This window comes from Canis aureus, chromosome X (assembly GCF_053574225.1).
Source record: "Canis aureus isolate CA01 chromosome X, VMU_Caureus_v.1.0, whole genome shotgun sequence".
NCBI lineage: Eukaryota > Metazoa > Chordata > Mammalia > Carnivora > Canidae > Canis > Canis aureus.
Genome location: NC_135649.1, coordinates 18,378,131 through 18,400,232, shown reverse-complemented (window position 1 = coordinate 18,400,232; position 22,102 = coordinate 18,378,131). Strand labels below are relative to the sequence as shown.

At 38.4% G+C, this 22,102-nt stretch overlaps 1 protein-coding gene and 1 pseudogene across 12 annotated transcripts in view; one reads left to right on the top strand and one right to left on the bottom strand.

Annotated features, from left to right (window-relative positions):
• Positions 1-22,102, top strand: part of LOC144309022 (P2R1A-PPP2R2A-interacting phosphatase regulator 1-like) — an 82,547-nt gene that overhangs the window by 15,097 nt on the left and 45,348 nt on the right. For 10 of the 12 annotated variants that reach the window (XM_077890058.1, XM_077890055.1, XM_077890053.1 and 7 more), the window contains 3 exons: positions 10,898-10,966; positions 20,884-20,927; positions 21,016-21,070. In XM_077890058.1, the coding sequence (XP_077746184.1) occupies positions 10,898-10,966; positions 20,884-20,927; positions 21,016-21,070 (168 nt within the window). The remainder of the gene's footprint in view (positions 1-10,897; positions 10,967-20,883; positions 20,928-21,015; positions 21,071-22,102) is intronic. The other 2 variants (XM_077890063.1, XM_077890057.1) reach the window with 1 other exon arrangement.
• LOC144308223 (annexin A2 pseudogene) lies at positions 4,752-8,317 on the bottom strand (annotated as a pseudogene).

Sequence of the window (22,102 nt, the reverse complement as noted above, 5' to 3'; positions counted from 1 at the left end):
GCCCTGGGCCAAAGGCAGGCGCCAAACCACTGCGCCACCCAGGGATCCCTACAGTTAAGTATCTGCCTTCAGCTCAGGTCATGATCCCAGGGTTCTGGAATCGAACCCTGCTTGGGGCTCCCTGGTCAGCTGGGAGCCTGCTTTTCCCTCTCCATCTTCCCCTCCCCGCTGCTTATTCTCTCTCTCTCTCAAATAAATAAAATCTTTTAAGAAATAAAGGAAAAAAAAAAGAAAAAAAAGAAATAAAGGAAAACTGCCTATAGCATATAAAAAGTTATCACTCTGCACAGCACTGACACATACTAAGTGCTTAATAAGTATTAGATGTTTTAATAGTAATAGTACATATAGAGAGCAAACATGTACCTGGCAATTTTTAAAATGCATAATCTTCCTTAGGCATTCTAGGCTCTTAATGTGCATAAGGTTCAATGTAATATAATGCATGTTTAAAACAATCATTTTACAGAATAGTCATGTTTCACATAACTGACATCATTCACACTTATTTGTTGATGGGAGTTTCAAGACTTATTGGTTTGGCTTGCTGTAACAGCATAATGTATACTTTTATTTTGCTCAAAGTATCACTTCACTATTGTAAGACTTATGTATATTGATACTTGCTTTCAGTATAAATAGGCTGAATTGTCTAGGAGAATGATGTGATAATTAGGATGTTTCCGCAGACGTAACAAAATCCTGGTATATCACATTACAAAATAGAAATATCATTCTTAGGACACTTGGGTGGCTCAGTGGTTGAGCCTTTGGCTCGGGGCGTGATCCCAGAGTCCCGGGATATAGTCCCACATTGGGCTCCCTGCATGGGGCCTGCTTCTCCCTCTGCCTGTGTCTCTGCCTCTCTGTCTGTGTCTCTCATGAATAAATAAAATCTTTTTAAAAAAGAAATATCATTCCTGGGATCCCTGGGTGGCGCAGCGGTTTAGCGCCTGCCTTTGGCCCAGGGCGCGATCCTGGAGACCCGGGATCAAATCCCACGTCGGGCTCCCGGTGCATGGAGCCTGCTTCTCCCTCTGCCTATGTCTCTGCCTCTCTCTCTCTCTCTCTCTGTGTGTGACTATCATAAATAAATAAATAAATTTAAAAAAAAAAGAAATATCATTCCTGAAAAAATACATGTATTGTTGAGTGATAACATGAATCCTAGGTGTAAGGGTCCTATCTCATACTACACTGTCCTTAAAATTGGTGCCGCAAGAACCTAGAGTAGCCAAATTCATAGAGACAGAAAGTGGAATGGTGGTTGCCGGGGTCTGGGGATGGTGGTGGAATGAGAGGGGGTTTAATGGGTATAGAGTTTTGGTTTTGCAAGATGAAAAGAGTTCTGGAGATTGGTTGCACAACAATATGAATATAGTTAACACCACTGAACTGTACACTTAAAATGGTTAAGTTGGCAAATTCTACGTGTATCTTATCTCAAGAATTTTCAAAATCAGGACTGCTTTTCATATATTTCAATGTAGGTAAAATGGTTTTAGAAAAAATTGCAGTGGTAGAGTGCATTGAAGAACCATGGATGCAATTTAACATGCAGATAAAAATGCACATTTCCAACCCTTGTAAAAATCTGTTCTCTCACAATTACTTTAATTAAGCTCCAATATTATCCTCTGTACTCTCAGAAAATCACTCCACCCCACTTCTGATGAGCAGAAACTCAAGGCCCTCCTCTGACGTGGGCACCATGCTTTCCCCCCATCTTATCCCTTCGCTGTATATCCAAAGAACTCTAGGGTTAGTGTACCTGTTCCCCACTCTTCCACTAGGAATTCTCTTCCTGGCACCTCTGTTGAATTGGATGTGGCCACATTTCTTCTGTCTCCACTCCCTCCTACTCCAAGAAAAGCAGGAGAAATGTTTCGTCTTCTTGTCAGAAATGTTTGTGCTCTTCTTGAACAATTTTTCCCTTTTAATTTTATGGCTACTGATATTTTTCTGATTAGGTTTAGCTTTTCATGTGGCAGCTACAAACTAAATTTAATTTACAGCCCACCCAGTAGTGAGTGCATAATACATTCCTGGCCGTGCTTTATGCTCTGTCTTGCTAGCCTACATTTAATTCATGTTCAGGATCAGTCATTGCAGGAACTAGGCAGAGGCATTGATAAACATAGCATACAGCTCTTGTTCAGGATTTTCTAAGTGCTTTATCTCTAGTGACTACAGAAGCAATGGGTTAAAAATAGCAAACGTAGTAAAGTTAAAATTCTTTCCAAAGAATTTAATGTCTTTACAATATCAGTTTTCTGTGGTTTCTCTTTTAAATGGAACTGAGCTTGATCTTTCCTATCTTAATTCCTTCCTTGCAGATAATGCTTGGGAATTGCTTCGCCCACCATACTCCCCAACACCTTCTACTCCTCCCCACCCCCATGACCTTGTTCCTTGGTCCTGGCACTCTTGCTTCTTTCTAAGGACTCCCTCTCTCCACCTCCTACCTCCAGAGTGTGAAAGAAAGGCACAATGAGAAATTTACACAAAAGACATCCAGTGAAGTTTATTGACATATCAGAAATGCTTTGTTTCTATTTTAATACTTTGTTTCATGTAGAAAAATTATCTTAGGTAATTCCCTTGCAAACACCACCTATAATAGTTAACTTATGGGAGATTCTCTTCCAGAAGCCTTCTTTTCTCCAATTAAGTTTTCAAATCATTCCTAAAAAATGCCAGGTCCAATATTTAATCCATACATTGTGGCTTATGATTTTTTACCTCAAGGTCAAATCTTACCTTCCCCAGATGTTTCACACTACATTCCTGCTAATCTCATCAGTTTTAGTCAGGCAGTCTTCTCAGGATTTCCTAGATAAAGTTTTCCAATAGGAAATTCTAAGCCTTTACCTGAAACTAACCAGTTCCTTCTCATTCCTTAGATATCAATTAAAAATAATCTCTTCCAGGAAGTCTTTCATAGTTTAGGACATTTTGCCACACCATGCAATTCTCTTCTTTTTGTTTTTTATAACATGTCATCATAATACAGCTAACGTACCATAATTTCTTTATGTTGAGCATATGTACATATTTGAGTTCAGGTTAGCATGTCTTTCCAATTAGAGTATTTCACATTTTATACTGTGAACTTTCTGGGCATTCGAGAGATAACAATATACGCATCAGTAGTATGAATTAAATGTATTAAAATTCTGTTTGTTCAAAGATGAATGTGTGTGTATACATATTTGATGGATCTTTTTAAGGGAAAACCTTTATTTTTCAGATTTGGTGCCTGTCACTGTATATCAACTTCTCAGTGATCGATGCTAATAAAGAGAAGCATTGGGGGAGAATATCCAAAACTGTGGATAAATCACAATATTTTCTACTTGCTTTGGACTTTATAGTATGCTTTAAGAATGGGCATACAATTTTTTAAATTAGTCATAATATCTAATGTTGGAGAGAGAAGGAAATTGATATTCTCATACACTGCTAGAAAGTAAATTTGTATAAGTTTTCTGGAGGGCAATTTGGCAATGGGTATTAATAGCATTGTGACCAAGAAATTCCATCTCTATGAATTTATCCTAAAGAATTAATTAAGGATATATACAAAGATGAGCTTAAATCTTGTTGTCACAGCATTATTTATGAGTGAGCAAAAAAAATGTGGCAACAGTATAATGGTTAGGGAATAGGTTAAATGAATGAGTCTTCATTATCTGTGTTTGAATCCTGGTTCTAGCAATTACTAGTTGTATGAACTTGAACAACTTGCATAATTTCTCTGACCCTCAGTTTTCTAATCTTTAATATGGGGACAATAATAATGTTTACAGGGATCCCTGGGTGGCGCAGCGGTTTAGCGCCTGCCTTTGGCCCAGGGCGCGATCCTGGAGACCCAGGATCGAATCCCACGTCGGGCTCCCGGTGCATGGAGCCTGCTTCTCCCTCTGTCTTTGTCTCTGCCCCTCTCTCTCTCTCTCTCTCTCTCTCTCTCTCTCTGACTATCATAAATGTTTACAGCATGGGGTTGTTGTGAGAATTGAGACAGATAAAACATGCCTGGCACATAATGAGAGCTTCTTATTATGGTACATTCATATAATAGAATATTCATCCTTTAAAAATGGTGTTGCAGGTGGGATGCCTGGCTGGGTTAGTCTGTAGAGCATGTGGCTCTTGATCTCAGGGTTATGAGTTCAAGCCTCACATTGGGCATAGAGCCCACTTAAAATAAAAATTAAAAAATAAATAAAAATGGTGTTGCAGGTGAATTTTAACATGGAAAGATATGTGGAATGTATTGTTATTTTTGTTTTGTTTCTACAGTAAAAATTCAGTTTATTCATCTGTTTATAACACAGTACAGGGGTGCCTGGGTGGCTCAGTTGGTTAAGGGTCCTGGGATAGATTCCTGCCCTGGGCTCCCTGTTCAATGAGGAATCTGCTTGTCTCTCTCCCTCTACCCCTCCCCTTACTCTCTCACTCTCTCTCTCTCAAATAAAATATTTTTTAAAAATAACAATACACAAGAAGCAAAGCGTTTCACATCATAGGTTTCATTTCCAATTCCTTGAACTGTTCATTTTTTGGCTGAAAGGAGAGACTAGTGGGGAAAGCCAGGCAATGCCTAGGCTACTAAAATAAGGCTGGGGTGGGGGGCAACGCTAACATCATCCTCACAGGGATGGCCACAAGGGGCTGTTCCTTACAAGCTGATTTCCTAGAACTGGTAGCAGGAAGCACAGGAGCACCACTTCTAGATGCTCACACTTCATTCAGCTCCACCACACAGGCAGGCACAGCAACACCTTCTGGCAGTTGCCCTTCCTGTCTTCCTAGATGTGGTAGTGCAGAGACACGGCATACTTTCTCTTGAATTCAGACCTAACTTTTAACACGTACCTTTCCTTCACTGTGGGCAACCATGTTTCTCATCAGGACCTTATCACAAGCCTCCTTACCCTTCATGGAATCCTAAAGTCAGTCCACAAAATAGGGGAGCTTGTTCTGAACACATTGGACTAGGGTCAGAAAAGCTTTTTCCAGGTCTCTTTTGACCTCCTCCTTGATCATAAGGGCTATAGCTCTCGTACCTTTCAAATTCTTTCTGGATGTGATACACACTTACTCAGTCATGATGCTGATCCCCTTGGGAACATCAGTTCCTTTCCTCTTCACTTCAGCATTAGAGATCATAGTATCTAGGCTCAAACAGTTCATAATCAATGACAGAGCCATCCTCTGCACTTCTACCTTTGCAAGGGCAACTGTCAGCAGAACTCACAGGATGTGTTAGAAACAGTATCCTTCTCCAAATCAGTCTTGTACATTTCCTTGTAGACTGTTAATTTCCCCTAGCACCTAATTAGTCTTTGAGCAGATGATCTCAGTGAGGGAGTCCTCATCAGTCCTCAGCACCTTCATGGGGGAGGCTTTCAGCTCGGAAGCCTCATACTGAGCAGGTGTTTCAGTAGGCTCCAAATCGCCTTTTCCAGGTGGCCAGGCACGGCTGAATTCAGTGCCCATGCAAATTCCTTTTTGGTCCTTGTCTGGTAGGTGAAGGCAATATGCTATGTCCCCTCATTGCTGCGGTTGGTCAATATGTTGGTGACAGTGACTTCATCCACACCTTTAGTCTTGATGCCATTTCAATGTTGAAAGCATTCCACTTAGCATCAAAGTAGGTGTATATTTTGACTGACCTGTATGCATATAGGGGTGTAGAGTCATCACCTTCCAAGTGGAGTTTGCACAGAATTTCATGAACAACAACAAAAAAAGAACAAAAACAAACAAACAAACATAAAAAGAATTTCATGAACAGTGGACATTTTGATAGATGCTGGCCCATAAGCTGAAAGCTGCAAGCATCCTCAGATGCAGAGCCAGAATGTGTTAAATAATTTTAAAAAATGGGGGGATCCCTGGGTGGCACAGCGGTTTGGCGCCTGCCTTTGGCCCAGGGCGCAATCCTGGAGACCCGGGATCGAATCCCACATCGGGCTCCCGGTGCATGGAGCCTGCTTCTCCCTCTGCCTGTGTCTCTGCCTCTCTCTCTCTCTCTGTGACTATCATAAATAAATAAAAAATTTTTTAAAAATGGGGCTTCTAGGTGATTCAGTTGGTTGAGCATCTGACTCTTGGTTTTAGCTCAGATCATATTGTCAAGGTCATGAGATCAAGCCCCATGTCTGGCTCTGTGCTTAGCACAGAGTCTTCTTGAGAGATTCTCTCTCCCTCTCCTTCTCCCTCCCCTCCTCCCCCAACTTGTGCTCTCTCTCTCTCCCAAATAAATAAAATCTTTAAAAAATTATAAAGAAAAAAATAAACTGCAAATAGTATGTGCAGTAGGATCCAGGTCTGGAAAAATAAACACCGAGATATTATTACTATGGTCATCTCTGGGTGGTGGGTGTTGCTGTTTTTTTTCCCATTAATTACGTTTTATGTTGTGCTGTATAATGAGAAAAAAGTGAGTCAGTTTCTGTTGAAAAAAAAAAAAGATCAGGATGAGTAGATGGAGTACAGAGGGTTTTTAGGGCAGTGGAACTACTCATGATACTGTAATGATGGATATGGATCATTATACATATATCCAAACCTATAGAATGTATAACATGAAGAGTGAACTCTAATGTAGACTATGAACTTTTTATGGTAATGACGTGTCAGTGTGGGTTCACCTCTTATAACAATTTACCACTTTTTAAATTTTATTTATTCATGAGAGACAGAGAGAGAGAGGCAGAGACATAGACAGGAGAAGCAGACTCCCCGAAGGGAGCCTGATGTGGGACTCAATCCCAGGACTGGGATCATGCCCTGAGCTAAAGGCTGAGCCACCCAGGCGTCCCACAATTTACCACTTTTGTTCAGCTTTTGATAGTCAGGGGAGGCTCTGCTTATGTGAGAGCAGAGGAAATCTTTGTACCTTCCGCTCAAATTTGCTGTGAATCTAAAGCTGATCTAAAAAATAAAATCTATTAGGGATCCCTGGGTGGCACAGTGGTTTGGCGCCTGCCTTTGGCCCAGGGCGCAATCCTGGAGACCTGGGATCGAATCCCACATCGGGCTCCCGGTGCATGGAGCCTGCTTCTCCCTCTGCCTATGTCTCTGCCTCTCTCTCTCTCTCTCTCTCTCTCTCTCTGACTATCATAAATAAATAAAAAATAAATAAATAAAATCTATTAAAAGTAAATTAATTAAAAGATCAGATGGGAAAATGAATGAAGAATGCAGGGTAGCAAGGAATAGATATCCAAGTCTTATAAAGCTACCATATATAATTCTAGTTGTTGTTTATATGTCATTAAACATTTAATTCTAGAAATATTTGATGATGATGGTGATAATGGTGGTAGTGGTAGTAATAGTTACTATTTACTGAGCGCATACTATGTGCCAGTGCTATGTGAAACATTACATGCATTATCACCATTATCACATTTCATACAAATAGACACTTGAAACTCTTGTTACATTGCATATAACACTTCCATATAGCAACAAATAATATGTCCAATATATCTCTTTTTATACAAGTTTATGGAGAAGAGTTTCCTGACTTTTGTGAGAAGGGTCAGCTAGTAGCCTTATTGATTTAAATTAGGAATTTTTATTTTAACTATATTTTTTAGAGAGAGAGAGCAGGAGGAGGGGCAGTGGCAGAGGGAGAGAGAGAATCCTAAACAGGCTTCATGCACAGCATGGAGCCAGACATGGACCCAATCTCACCACGCTGAGATTGTGACCTGAGCCAAAATCAAGAGTTGGATGCTTAACTGACTGAACCACCCATGCTCCTTGAATTAGGAATTTTCTTGAACTATCAACCCTAGAACGTGATTAGTACAGGCTAGTCTGAATTTCTGGCCAGTGAGCAGTCATTAGCTGTCTGATACCTCCTTCTTCATAGTCATCCTCTGGATAGAAACTGAACCAGGCTCAGGCCAATGAATATGGACTGTGTCTCTTCCAAAGTTAAATAGACAGTGCTATTAGGTATAATCTGCTCATCTGTGTATACCAAAGTAGATCATTTAGCCACAGTTCAAAAAAAAAATTTTAAGTGTGCCATTCAAGGCTTTCCAGTATCTTCACCCCCTCATCCTCAGAATCTTCTATCTCTGCAGAGATACCTTGCATTACACTCACACAGGACTAGCAACCTTTCCTAAAACGTGTTTCCTAAAATAACTTTCTTAAAACATGTTTCTTAAAACATACCTAGAACTTTCCTTTTTCTGTTGCTTATGCTGTCAAACTCTTCACCCTGCGAGGCCCAACTCACACTGCCACTTTATGCCTTACCTGTCTCCCATCTCCCACTCCCTGTGCCCATTCCCTTAATCTTTGCTTTTTATCCCCACCCCACTTTGCCTCCATTTGACACTTATTTCCTTGTCTCTTATGTAATAATTTGCTCTCATGTCTGGACTGTAAGGTATCTGTGGATAATAACTATGGCTTATTTTTTTAAAGATTTTATTTATTCATGAGAGACAGAGAGAGAGAGAGAGGCAGAGACACAGGCAGAGGGAGAAGCAGGCTCCATACAGGGAGCCCAAGGTGGGACTCAATCTTGGGTCTCCAGGATCACACCCTGGTCTGAAGGCAGGCGCTAAACCGCTGAGCCACCCGGGCTGCCCGGCTTATTTTTCTTTTAATCTCCCTTTCCCCTCTGAGTAGAAACACAGTTCCTTAAACATAGTATGGGCCCAATAAATAAATATTGAAATACTTAAGAGTTAGCCCTATTTTTCTGACAGTGGCTTGTTATGATAAGTAATTATGGCTCATTGTCCAATATAATTTAGATGTAGTGAATTTTCAGTGATCCCCATATGAATTTTCTATTATTACTTCTATAACCTTGGCTTCTAGCAAATGATTAGAAAAAAAAAACTGGTTTTAATGATTTCTTCAGCAAAATATAACTAGTGAGGGAAAATGCTCCTTAAAGAGTCATATGATACATTTAAAAATCTAATAAAAAAATTCAGACCAGTTACTTCATAAAAATACTTCTTTATCCAACACACCTTTTGAACACTCATTTCCCCACACACCAATTCACTCCTCTTACTGCCTTTCCTGGCTAGTACCCACCCATGGGTTTCAGCTAGGAACCTCAGACCAATCTGGAGCTCTTTGCACTCTATCTTACTTTTTTATTTTTTGTAAAAGATTGATTTTATTTATTTATTTATTTATTTATTTATTTATTTATTTATTATCATGTTAGAGAGGAAGTGCATGTGAGCTTAGGGAAGAAGGGTTAGAGTGAGAGAGAATCTTAAGCCGACTCCACACTCAGGGCAGAGTCGGACGAAGGGCTTGATCCCATGACCTGAGATCATGACCTGAGCCAAAATCAAGAGTTGAATGCTAACTGACTGAGCCACCCAGGCACTCCTAAGGATTTTATTTTTAAATAATCTCTACTCCCAATGTGGGACTCGAACTTACAACTCTAAGATCAAAAGAGTCCCGTGCTCTACTGACTGAGCCAGCCAAGTGACCCTCTTCTCACTTTCTCATCATTTTTCTAGTCTTCCTCCTCCTCTTCCTCCCACCCTTTTTCATTCAGACTTTCATTATCTTTTACCTGGCCTTTGATCCTGCTTCTAGTCCCTCTTCCCTCCACCCTCAATTTGTTCTGTATATGGTGCTAGGGTTGCCTTTCTAAAAGAGATATGATCTTGTTTAAAATGCCTTTGAGTTTTAAGAACTCAGAAGGATCTATGCTTCAGGTTTCCTGTTGGGCTCAAAGGCTAATGTCCAAAATCCATAATCTGGTTTCAGCTAAATTTCCCCAAATTTGCTTCCTTTCATGCCCTATAATATTTCAGCCACCCTGAATCTCTCTGTTTCCCAAACATGCCTCTGGCCGAGCATCTCTTCCCACTCCCTGAATACCTGCTTCCTCTTCTCTGTCTACTGAATTCCTACCTTCCTCTGTGAAGCCTTACCTAGGGACCCCAGGCAGAGGTATAGTCTCTGTGCTTTGACTTCCCACAGATCATAACGTGTTCTGGCACTGACGTATGGCCTAATTTTCCCTAGCTACACTTTGAATTTCTCAAGGACAGGAAAATGTTTTATTTCTCTTTGGATCCTCGGGGCCTAGCACAGTGGTTTACCTCATTAAATATTTCTGAATGCACAACTCAATGTGGTCTTAAGATAGTAAAAGTAAGATATGGTAGATTCATTATCTGGCATTTCAAGAATGAACCAGGATACAGGTAGAATGGATGAGTTCTAAAGGCAATTTTCAAGCCTTATTTTCACACTTAGCTTTAAATCCCCCCCCATTCTTTCATTTTCCTCTTGTGTGGGTCCTCATATGCTTTGAGATAAGACAAAAAAGGAGAAAGTAGTCTATATGACAAGTATTGGAACAAGCAAGAGTAAAATGTGCTGAAATACTTGAAAACTATTGCCTTAAGCCATTATATATTATGAAAGTGTGGTTTCCTCACCTGGGTTCTAAGATACTTGATGGGGTTATTTTGTTTCTTGTAAGAAAAAACTGGCAAGAAAAAATGAGGTGATTTTAAGATCCATTGCCTTGAGAAGAGGAAAGTAGAGATAAAATGTTCTCTTAATGTTCTGCCTGGCATCTCTTATATTAAGTTATTTTGTTCTATTATATATATGCTTTTGATTAGCATCATTCTCAGTCATGAGTCAATTGGATTTTTATTATTTCTTTAATTTTAAACTTAACTAATACTGTTGCTAACATGCATTAGGCACTCAGATATTTTAGATAACTTTCAACATTGACTTAATTAATGTTTAGAAATAATTAATCAGAAGCATTAAAGCCAGCTTGACTTCAATTTATTTTTTTATTGAAGTATAATTAACATTCAATGTTATATTAGTTTCAAGTATTGACTTCTTTAAATTTCAGTTTTTGCCACCTCCTTCCATCCCCACTCCCATGTGTGGTTCCTTTGGTCACCTTCATCAAATCAAACAGGTAAAAAGACTTTCAAAACCAACAACTGGTAAAAAAAAGGGAAACCTTATTTTTCTTTTAAAAAAATGCCTGTTCAGTAATTCCAATTGAGATCACATGTGATTCTGTTTCTAATTCCAGGAATGGTTTTTCTAAAAGAAAAACAACTAAGGAGTCCTATATTGCTTTGAGTTATTACCTATTTTAATAAACTGATAGTTTCCAGAAAAACTGTATACTCTTCTACCTTAGTCTGGCCTCTTTCAGAGATCTCAAAGAAAAAAGATTAATTTAATTTGTAGGTTCGTAATGACCATAATTATTATGCTTTTTTAAACCATCAGATGGAGAAATTTTTTTTTGAGAAATTTTTTTTTGACAGATGAAATGGCCTGTATGCTATCATTTTGTGTTAATTTCTTAGTGATCTAAGGGACACTTTGTACCTCACTGGCTTATGTTCTGTGCTGGCGCGTATGTGTGCATGTGTGTGGGCGATTGCGCACACACGCATGTGTTTAATAGCAAACACCTAATACACAGTTAAACCTTTTAATTATCCAAAGATTAGCCACAGAACTCAAAAGATCAAATCACCAGTCTGCCACAGGTGGTGGGATTTTTCTGACCCAAGTACAAGCAGACTTTTGTTCAAGGGGGGCTTAACTGTTATGAAGCACCTATTATTCACTATAGTGCTATAATGGGTACTTTACAACTGTGCTCTCATTTTGTCTCACAACATAAGGTCAGAAACTAACGATGAGAGAAATTTAGTAACTTAACCAATGTCCAGAGGTAGTGAATGTCAGAGCCAGGTTTAGCCCCAAATTACTGGATTCCTTTCCAGCTACCCTTTCCCTGTTTCAGTGGTCTAAAGCCATAGTATCTCTTAAGACTGGTGTTTAGGACTCCAACTCCTACTTCCTTTCCCTCTCTCCCTCTCACACCATGGCTTCCCTAAAGTCCAGCCTGTCATCCAGTAGCAAAAATGTATGGTAAAAAGATGTTTTTCCTTTTCATTAGATAAAACATTCTTTAACTGTCTTTGTGACTATGGAGCTCTTTTAGAAGTTCTTAGTGAAAGAACCTAAAATTTGTAGGTAAGATGACCCCTGGTTTATCTGTGCAATTTGTTTTGTTGCTTCCTCTAAAAGAGATTAATACTTAAAAATTGATTACATGTTGTTATTTGATTATGAAGCTTGAAATCAAGATAAATTTAACTGGTCAGTAATATAAATTGTAAAGCAATCTATTTCCATAGTGACAGAATATATGTTATAAACATTTAAAATGAAACACAAGTAGAAAGTGAATTAAATGGGAAAATAGAAATAATATTAGCTTTCAATCTGGGCACTGATTGAATGGAAAAATCAAGACTTATTTTCAGCAGCTTAATGGTCTGATAGATATCTTAAATTGCATATTTCTTTATATGCATCTTTTTTTTGATAGAGACAAAGAGTGAGCAGGGAGGGTGCAGAGGAAGAGGGAGTGAAAAAGTCTCCAGCAGGCTCCATGCCCAGCGTAGAGCTCAATGCAAAGTTCTAGCTCATGACCCTGAGTTCACGACCTGAGCCAAAATCAAGAGTCGGATGCTTAACGACTGAGCCACCCAGGTGTCCCTCTTTATATGCATTCTTTAACCATGATTTTTTACTTTTGGCTATTGAGCTTATTAACCTTTTGGGCAGGAGGATGCCTGAAAGTAAATTTCTGATCTCTTTTTACCCATGAACATTCAGTATGAATCTCTGAGAGATTTCTTACATTATCACAATGCCATTATTACATCTAGCAAAATTAAGTTATTCTTTAATGTCATCTAATAACCAGTCCATGTTAAAATTCTTACTGTTCTCAAAATGTTTTTTTAGTGATTCAAACATGTTCCAACCATGATCTCTCAGATCTCTTGTTTTTTAAGATTTTATTTATTTATTTGAGAGAGTGAGAGAGAGAGCTCACGTACAAGCAGCAGGGGAGGGGCAGAGGGAGAAGCAGATGCTCCACTGAGCAGGGAGCCCTACATGGGGCTCAATCCCAGGACCCTAAGATCATGACCTGAGCCGAAGACAGCTGCTTATCCAACTGAGCCACCCAGGCGCCTCTCAGGTCTTTTATTTAAAACAGCCTTCCCCTCCTGTTTTTCTTCCATGCCACTTATTTATTGAAGAAACCAGGCCATTTATCCTGTAGACTGACCCATATTCTGATTCTGCTTCCATGTGGTATTTCATGTTTTTTTGTTCACTGCATTTCCTATAAACTGATTTGATTACATTTTCCTTTACTTTTAAATAAGCCCACAGCCCACGCAATATTAGGTTCTGGGTCAACATTTAAGTCAATGTATGGTTTAAGTTGCCCCTTCCCTTGCAGGCAGTTAATGAATAATTTCTTCTCAATTGGGGCTGCTAGGTGTTTTCTAGGTATTAGGGAGCTTGAGAAAATGAAGCTGGAAGTTAATGTTCTGTTCCCCCTTAGCTTTATTGATATGTAATTGACATACAACATCATTTAAGTGTAAAGTGCACAACATGATGATTTGATTTATGTACATATTGTAAGGTGATGACCATGGAAGTTAACTTTCTAAATACATAGCAATTCCTAAGTGTTCAGGAACTATTCCTTTTATGTATTTTCCTTTCCTAGTAACAATTGAGTTTATGTTTTTTTAAATTATAGGCTTTAGGACTTTATTTTTTTATTTTTTAAAGATTTATTTATTTATTTATGATAGACATAGAGAGAGAGAGAGGCAGAGACACAGGAGGAGGGAGAAGCAGGCTCCACACCGGGAGCCCGACGTGGGACTCAATTCCAGGACTCCAGGATCGTGCCCTGGGCCAAAGGCAGGCGCTAAACCGCTGAGCCACCCAGGGATCCCCTTGAGTTTATGTTTTAAGAGGTTTGAAAGCACTCAGCTTTTAGGTCCTTATCCCAGAGCCCTAAACATAAGTAACCACCCTGTCGAAATAGCTTGTGTATTAGTTTGCTAGGGCTGCCATAACAAAGTACCACAAACAGGGGGCTTAAACAACAGAAATTTAGTTTCTCACAGCTCTAGAGGCTGGAAGTCTGAAATCAAGGTGTTGGCAAGATTGATTTCTTCTGAGGGCTATGAGAGAAGTGTCTGTGTGTTCCAGGCCTCTGTCCTTGGCTTATAAATAGCCATCTTTACCTTCACATGATGTTTTCTCACATATGTCTGTCTCCAAATTTCTTTTTTATAAGGACATATTGGATTAGGGCCAACCTTCATAAACTTATCCTAACTTGATTACCTCTGCAAATACCCTATCTCCAAATAAAGTCACATTCTGACACACTAGGGATCAGGACTTCAACATACTGGATTTTTAGGTGGGGGGCACAATTCCAACCATAACAGTTTGTTCACAGTATATGGTCTTTAGCTTTACTTCTATTCCCTGACTTGTTAAATAGGATATAAAATCATTGATACCTAGAACGTAACTTTTTTCTGCAGTACCTTAAGTAGCATCAGTTAAATTATCTACTTACATGCTAGCCCTGTATTTCTAGCATCTCCTCCTTTTGTATCTTTGCAAATGTAAACTTTCCAATACATATTACAGTCGTTTTATCTTACCTGGCTTGGATAAATTAAACTGGGTTGAGACACAAATGTAAAGGAACTCTATGAAATGAAGCCATTTAAAACAAATGATGCCAGGGTGCCTGGGTGGCTCAGTCAGTGAAGCATTTGCCTTCAGCTCAGGTTATGATCCCAGGTTCCTGGGATTGAGTCCTACATCGGGCTCCCTGCTCAGTGGGGCATCTACTTCTCCCTCTACCCCTCTCCCCTACTTGTACACTCTCTTTCATGCTTGCATGCTCTCTCAAATAAATAAATAAAATCTTTTTTTTAAACATTTTGCCAATTGCCAATTTCTTTTTTTTAATTTTTTATTCATTTATGATAGTCAGAGAGAGAGAGAGAGAGGCAGAGACACAGGCAGAGGGAGAAGCAGGCTCCATGCATCGGGAGCCCGACGTGGGATTCGATCCCGGGTCTCCAGGATCGCGCCCTGGGCCAAAGGCAGGCGCCAAACCGCTGCGCCACCCAGGGATCCCTAAATAAGTAAAATCTTAAAAAAATAAAACAGATAATGCCAGCTGGAGTGCAGGGCATGTTTTTGATAGGGACCATTTAGATACCACAGTTTGATAGGTTGTCTTATGGACTTTGCTATCATTTCTAGTCTAGAAAAGCAAGGACATTAGATTTCAGTGATATGTCTTTCAGTCTTCCTTGAAACCTACTAGTCTTATTTTATGAAAAGATGTTCTTTAAGGGAATAGCCTGGTTTATTTTAAAAGACATTTAATTTGATCTTAGTTTACAAACTGTTTCATTCTTTCAGCAAGCATTTGTTAAGCAGTGTGCTGGCGCTGGGCAACTAAAATCTTTCAGGCATGCTCACCTTCAGAGAGCACAAGTGTCTAACTTACCATTTCCATTTTTACCCTGGATCCTAAAGACCTGAAAGCTAAGTTTAGTGCTTAAGTGCAGCAACTCTCCTTAACCTGAATTTCTAGCATAGAGTACTCTTTGCCCCTTGACAGTTATGTGGCTCTTGACCTTTTATCCTTAACCATCTTATTTCATTATAAGCATCTCATATCCGTTTTGGAAATAGGCAAGATATAAGCAATAAGAGTTAACCTGCTTTTACTAACAACCCTCAAAATAGCTGATGTTGGCTAATGGTCTTTCAATGGGAGGAACAATAGGCAAAATCCTAACTTACTTTGGGAAAAATTACTCTTGTTGGTTGACTAAATTACAAAATACTTTGAGCCTCTCACTACAGGAAAACACCTACATAAGTATTAAATGGAAGAACTATACTAACCTCACATTTTGTTGAAAAGATTTACTGTTATTCCACTGTTTTAAAAGACTAGCTTCTTAAACATCCTTTCCCAATTTCCCTCATTTTCCATAATGACTTTAGAATAACTCAAAGCTCTAGATTCACCCTCAGTTCTTCCTTATTTTTCTACAGTATCCAATTAAGCATTGAATCCTGTTAATTCTTCCTTGACAACATCCTCTCTGTTCCCACTTCCTCTGTCCCTTGGGTCCAGATTACTATAATAATATTCTAAGAGATTTCCTATTTTTGCCAGTTTAATCCAACTTCTACAACCACCACTAAGATAACTTCTTGAAGACTTCATTTTCACCTTTTCCTCCCCTGTGCAAAATGTTAAAGTGGCTTCCCATTACCTATTGAATAAGAGTAAGAATAAGAGGGGTGCCTAGGTGGCTCAGTCAATAAAGCGTATGCCTTCGGCTCAAATCATGCCCAGCATCAGTCTCCTTGCTCAGCAGAGAGCCTACTTCTCTTCCTCCCCTCTTACTCTGACTGCCACTCCCCCTGCTTGTGCTCACTCTCTTGCTCTCTCTGTCAAATAAATAAAATCTTTAAAAGTAAGAATAAGAATAGCTCAGTTGTAGTAAGTACTTACTTACATAGGTTGCCAGGCACTGTGGAAAAGAAATTGTACACCTGCTTTGTTATCCTCAAGTCTTATCATCATCCTCATATGGACAAGGAGACCGAGGCTCAGGTTCAGTCACTTGCCTAGGGTTGCACAGGTAATAAGTTACGGAGCTGAGATTCAACCCAGTTCTGTTTGGCTCCAAAGCCCGGTCCTAACTAACTATGCTATTCTGCCCAAACTCTTAAAGCTCAAACCCTTCAGTTATTTAAGATCCTGGAAATCTGGCCCTATTTTCCCTCTCCAGTTTTCTCTCTCACGACTTCCTAGTACAAACTGTTTCAGTCAAGCTAGCCTCACTACCCTGAAACCAGCCACGTGCTTTCCTGCCTCTAAGCTTCTGTTCACATGGTTCCTTCTGCTTGGCATATCTTCCACCCTTGGCTTGCCAGATTTGAAACCACCTTCAAGGCCTAGGTCACATTTTAATTCACACAACACAAGCTTCTCTTCTATTCCAGACCACCCATAACATATATTGTTTATGTAGGCAATACTATTTAAACTCTTCGGATCATACGCTGCACCAATGCAAAATGTTTTAGCGCATCCTTCTAATACATGATGGGCATGTACTACCAAACTAGTATATAATATGAATCATTGAATATATGCAAAATACGAATATAAAAAGGATGAAATAGGGACGCCTGCGTGGCTCAGTGGCTGAGTGTCTGCCTTTGGCTCAGGTCGTGGTCCCAGGACCCTGGGATCAAGTCCCAAATCAGACTCTCCTACAGGGAGTCTGCTTCTCCTTCTCCCTATGTTTCTGCCCCTATCTCTGTGTCTCTCATGAATAAATAAATAAAATCTTTTTTTAAAGAATAAGATAAAGATAAAATTATGGTTTTAGAACGTTTTAAATATTTTATTAACTATAGGTCATTATTGAGAGTGAATATGAATTCATATTTCCAATAGTCCTCATGATTTAAAATTACTTTAACCAGCTCCTTGATAGAGATTAGCTCAGCATTGTGTTTTCACAAGCAGATGGCAGATGATGTGTGTTGTGCTAGGAGCTTCACCTTTGTCATTTCCCTGTCATTCGCTTAGACTTGTATTACAAATCTTCTGTCCAACATTTCTTTATAGAAATCTTGTTAAGATACTTGTCTATTTTGTGGAACTCTGTTTAATTAAAACTAAATAATATATCCATATGGCCATCTAACTTGGAATTAGTTATAATTTAACTAAAAGCCAAAATCACGCTGGTTTCTTGCAAGATCTTTGGACCCTCTGGGCTGAATGAGGGCACCTGTATCAATCTGTATACTATTAGCAAACTTTCATTTCTTACTATCTTAGATTTTAAAATATATAAATTGAATTTCTATGGTTTTCTTTTTGCTTCTCGGTGGATCATCTTGTATACTTCCTTGTATACTTCCTGGGATCATGCTTACTTTGGAGAACACCAAATTAATGTGTATAAAATTTGTCTCTCTAATATGATTCTAGGCCATTTAGGGAAAGCTCATCTGCTTATTTGATGTTCTCCATAATATTTATCACTATATTTGCCCAGCACTATCCTAGGTACTTTATTATGTGTGAAATATGTTTTTAAGAATGCCAGGATGAATTTTGACTGTGGGAGGGATGCCTGGGTAGCTCTGGGACTCCTGGGTGGCTCAGTGGTTGGGTGTCTGCCTTCGGCTCAGGTCGTGATCCCGGGTCCAAGGATCAAGTCCTGCATTGGGCTCCCTATGAGTAGCTTGCTTCTCCCTCTGCATGTGTCTCTGCCTCTCTCTGTGTGTCTCTCATGAATAAATTAATAAAATCTTAAGAAAAAATTTAAAAGATTAAAAATATATTTGTTCTTTTGTGTTTATTTCAATTAATATTATGTTTGCAGTATTAATCCATGCTGTAGCATGTATCAGAACTTCATTCCTTTTTATGGCCAAAAGATAACTCCATTTTTTAATCCATTCATCTAGTAACAAACACTTGGGTTGTTTCCACCTTTTGGCTGTTGTGAATAGTGCTACTATGAACACTGGTGTACAAGTACCTGTTTGAGTCCATTGTTAATACTTTCGGGTATATACATGGAACAGGATTGGTGGATCATATGGAAATTCAATATTGAACTTTTTAAGAAACCATCAAACTGTCTTCCACAGAGTCTGCACCATTTTACATTCCCACTAGCAACATATAAGAGTTATAATTTCTCCACATTCTCATCAACACTTGTTATTTTCCACATTTTTAAATAATAGCTTTCCTAACGAGAGTGAAGTATTAGCTCATTGTAGTTTTGAATTGTATTTCCCTAATGACGAATGTTGAACATCCTTTCATGAACTCATTGACCATTTGTTTATCTTAATATTTTTAAGTTAATTTATTTAGTTTAGAGAGGGAAAGAGCACCAGCACAGTGGGGAGGGGCAGAGGGAAAGGGAGAGAGAGTTTTCAAACAGACTCCACGCTGAGCATGGAGCCAGATGTGGGGCTTGATCCCACAACCCTGAGATCATGATGTGAGCCAAAATCAAGAGTCAAACGGTTTTAACAGGGATCCCTGGGTGGCGCAGCAGTTTGGCGCCTGCCTTTGGCCCAGGGCGCGATCCTGGAGACCCAGGATCGAATCCCACATCGGGCTTCCGGTGCATGGAGCCTGCTTCTCCCTCTGCCTGTGTCTCTGCCTCTCTCTCTCTCTGTAACTATCATAAATAAATAAAAATTAAAAAAAAAAAAAACGGTTTTAACAGACTGAGGCACCCAGGTACCCCTATCTTCTCCAATTTCATGATTGTCTTTACACTTTCTTGATAGTGTCTTTTGATGCACAAAAGTTTTAAATTTTTATGAAGTCCAATTTATCTATTTTTTTCTTATGTTAACTGTGCTTTTGGTATTATACCTGAAAAATCATTACTAAATCCAATTCATGAGGCTTTTGCCGTATATTTTCTTATAAGAGCTTTATAGTTTTAGGTCTTACCTTTAGGCCTTTTATCCATTTCAAGTATAGATGGTGTAAGGAAAGGATTCAACTTCATTCTTTCATATGTGGATGTTCAGTTTTCCCAGCACCATTTGCTGAAAAGACCATCTTTTACCCATTGAATGGTTTGGCACCCTTATCGAAAATCAATTGACCCTATGTGTGGGTGTTCATTTCTGGGCTCTCTATTCTATCCCATTGGTCTATATGTCTCTCCTTATGCCAGTACCACACTGTTTTGATGAGTAGCTTTATAGTAAGTTTTGAAATCAGGAAGTGTGAGTCCTCCAAGTTTATTCTTCTTTTTCAAGATTATTTTGGTTATTCAGGGTCCCTTGAGATTCCATGTGAATTTTGTTTTTTTTTTTTTCACGTGAATTTTAGGATGTTTTTCTACTTCTGCAAAAAATGCCACTGGGATTTTGATGAGGGTTGCATTGCATCTGTAGATCACTTTGGGTACTATTGCCATCTCAAAAATACTAAGTTTTCCAATCCATGAACATCAGATATCTGTATATGTGGGTTATTTTTTAAATAACTATTTATATGAGAAGTAATATTTGCATTTATTTTTTAAAAAGCTCAAACAATGTGGTAAAGTACAAAGAAAGAAAGAGGGGCACCTGGGTAACTCAGTGTTTGAGCATCTGCCTTCAGCTCAGGTCATGATCCCAGGGTCCTGGGATTGAGTCCTGCATCAGGCTCCCATAGGGAGCCTACATTTCCCTCTGCCTGTGTCTCTGCCTTTATCTCTGTGTCTCTCATGAATAAATAAATAAAATCTTAAAAAAAAAACAAATTACTCTAAATCTCACTACTCATTGATAAGTACTGTGAACTTTTTGGTGAACATCCTTTTGAACACCTCTTGTTTGTAATTTTACATAAATAGCATCTGAGCTTTTTTCTACTTAATATGTAATACATGTTTTTCTTTGTCAATGACTAGATTTAAATCATGTTCGCACCATCATTTACTTAAACAAACCGATACTGATAGACATTTAGTTTGCTTTGGACTGTGAGTGATATTTATTAATATCACAGTATTAATGGTAGGAAAAATAGTATAATAATGAATGATGTTTACTCTTTTAAATGAAGAAAGCTATGAAGTTCTTCATCTGAAAAGTTTCTGCATATTTGATGTACTGTACTGCATTAGTAATAGACCTTTGGTGTAGAAGTTGCAACAATGAAAAGTAGAGAACTACACAATTGTTTAGAGATTTGTTTATACTGGGTGTTATTCTGTATGTTAGTAAATTGAACACCAATAAAAAAAAAATAAAAAAATAAAAAAAAAGAAATTTGTTTATACTCCAGCTCTTCTGTAGCCCAGTAAATAATAATAAAAGTACAACCAAATGAAATAATTTTGTAAAGCCATAGGATCTGATATTCATTTATTCTTACATTCTGCCTTTCAGGAAGAAGGTATGGATTTAATAAATAGAGAAGCAATGCATGAATGGTGAGTAGTGTACTTTGAATTACCATTCTGAGCATCTCTATATTCAGTCATATCTTTTCTTCCAGTACTGATGTCTCTTCTTTTGCAGGAAGGTACAAACTGCAATACAGATAAATCGGTCTTGGGAAGCAAGTTTGAACCTGGTATGATATTAACACTTCAATTTTATAGAAAATTTGAAATTTTTACTGATTTTTCAGTGTTGGCCTTACCTAGTTTTGTTGTAATTTCTATAAATGTAAGCTCTCATTTGAAACTTAAATTTATATGCCTCGTAAGTAATTTTTGATTTCTCCTAAGAAACAGTTGATGACTTATTCATAAAAATAACTGACATCATTTGAAAGTGAGGTTCAAAGTAAATAGTTGTCTAATACAAAACTGTCATTGTTGTGGATCAGCTTTGTCTCTGTCCTGGTGAATCTAAGAAAAGTTCAGCTCTGCTGGTCACATTGCTTAGATGACAAAACAATAAATGATTTCACTCTTTCCTACAGAATTTATTAACTAGATATTAGGGTTTTAAACCACAGACAATGGTTTTCCTGGATAAATACTACATTTTTATGCCTGTAATGCATGTACTCCCACTAAAATTTTAACATACCATTTTTAATTTGAACATATTTGGAATTTAGTTACATCCCCTGCTAGCATCTTTAATGTTTCTGTACACATTATGATTACTTAGTTGTGGAAGTTGAATGATGTTTAGGTTTTTTTTCCATGGACATCTCAGATAATGATAGAATTGAGCTGAAATTTGCATAGAAGAGGTTCATCTTTCAGTTTGGGGAGTTATTAGATTAGGAAATGGGTCATCAGCAAAAACAGTACCATCTTATTTTCCTTTGAGCCCTGAGTGTATTAGATGGACATCTATCCCTGATTTAGGAGTAGGTCCTGAAGAATGAGTAGATAACCTCTGGAGCCTATCCCTTTTCATGTTTGGTGCTAATACAATTTATATATACTGTTTGATTCTCTTAACTGACCCAATTTTAATTATTCAGGTATTGGCACGAGTGAGTGAACCTATTATTGTGTTAGGAAAACGAAGAGAATATGCAACATAATTTTACTGTGTCTCGGAAAATAAAGAGCATATTTTAAAGTCCTGAATTATGCAGTACTGATTTTATCCACATAAAATCTATCAACAGTTTTTATATAGC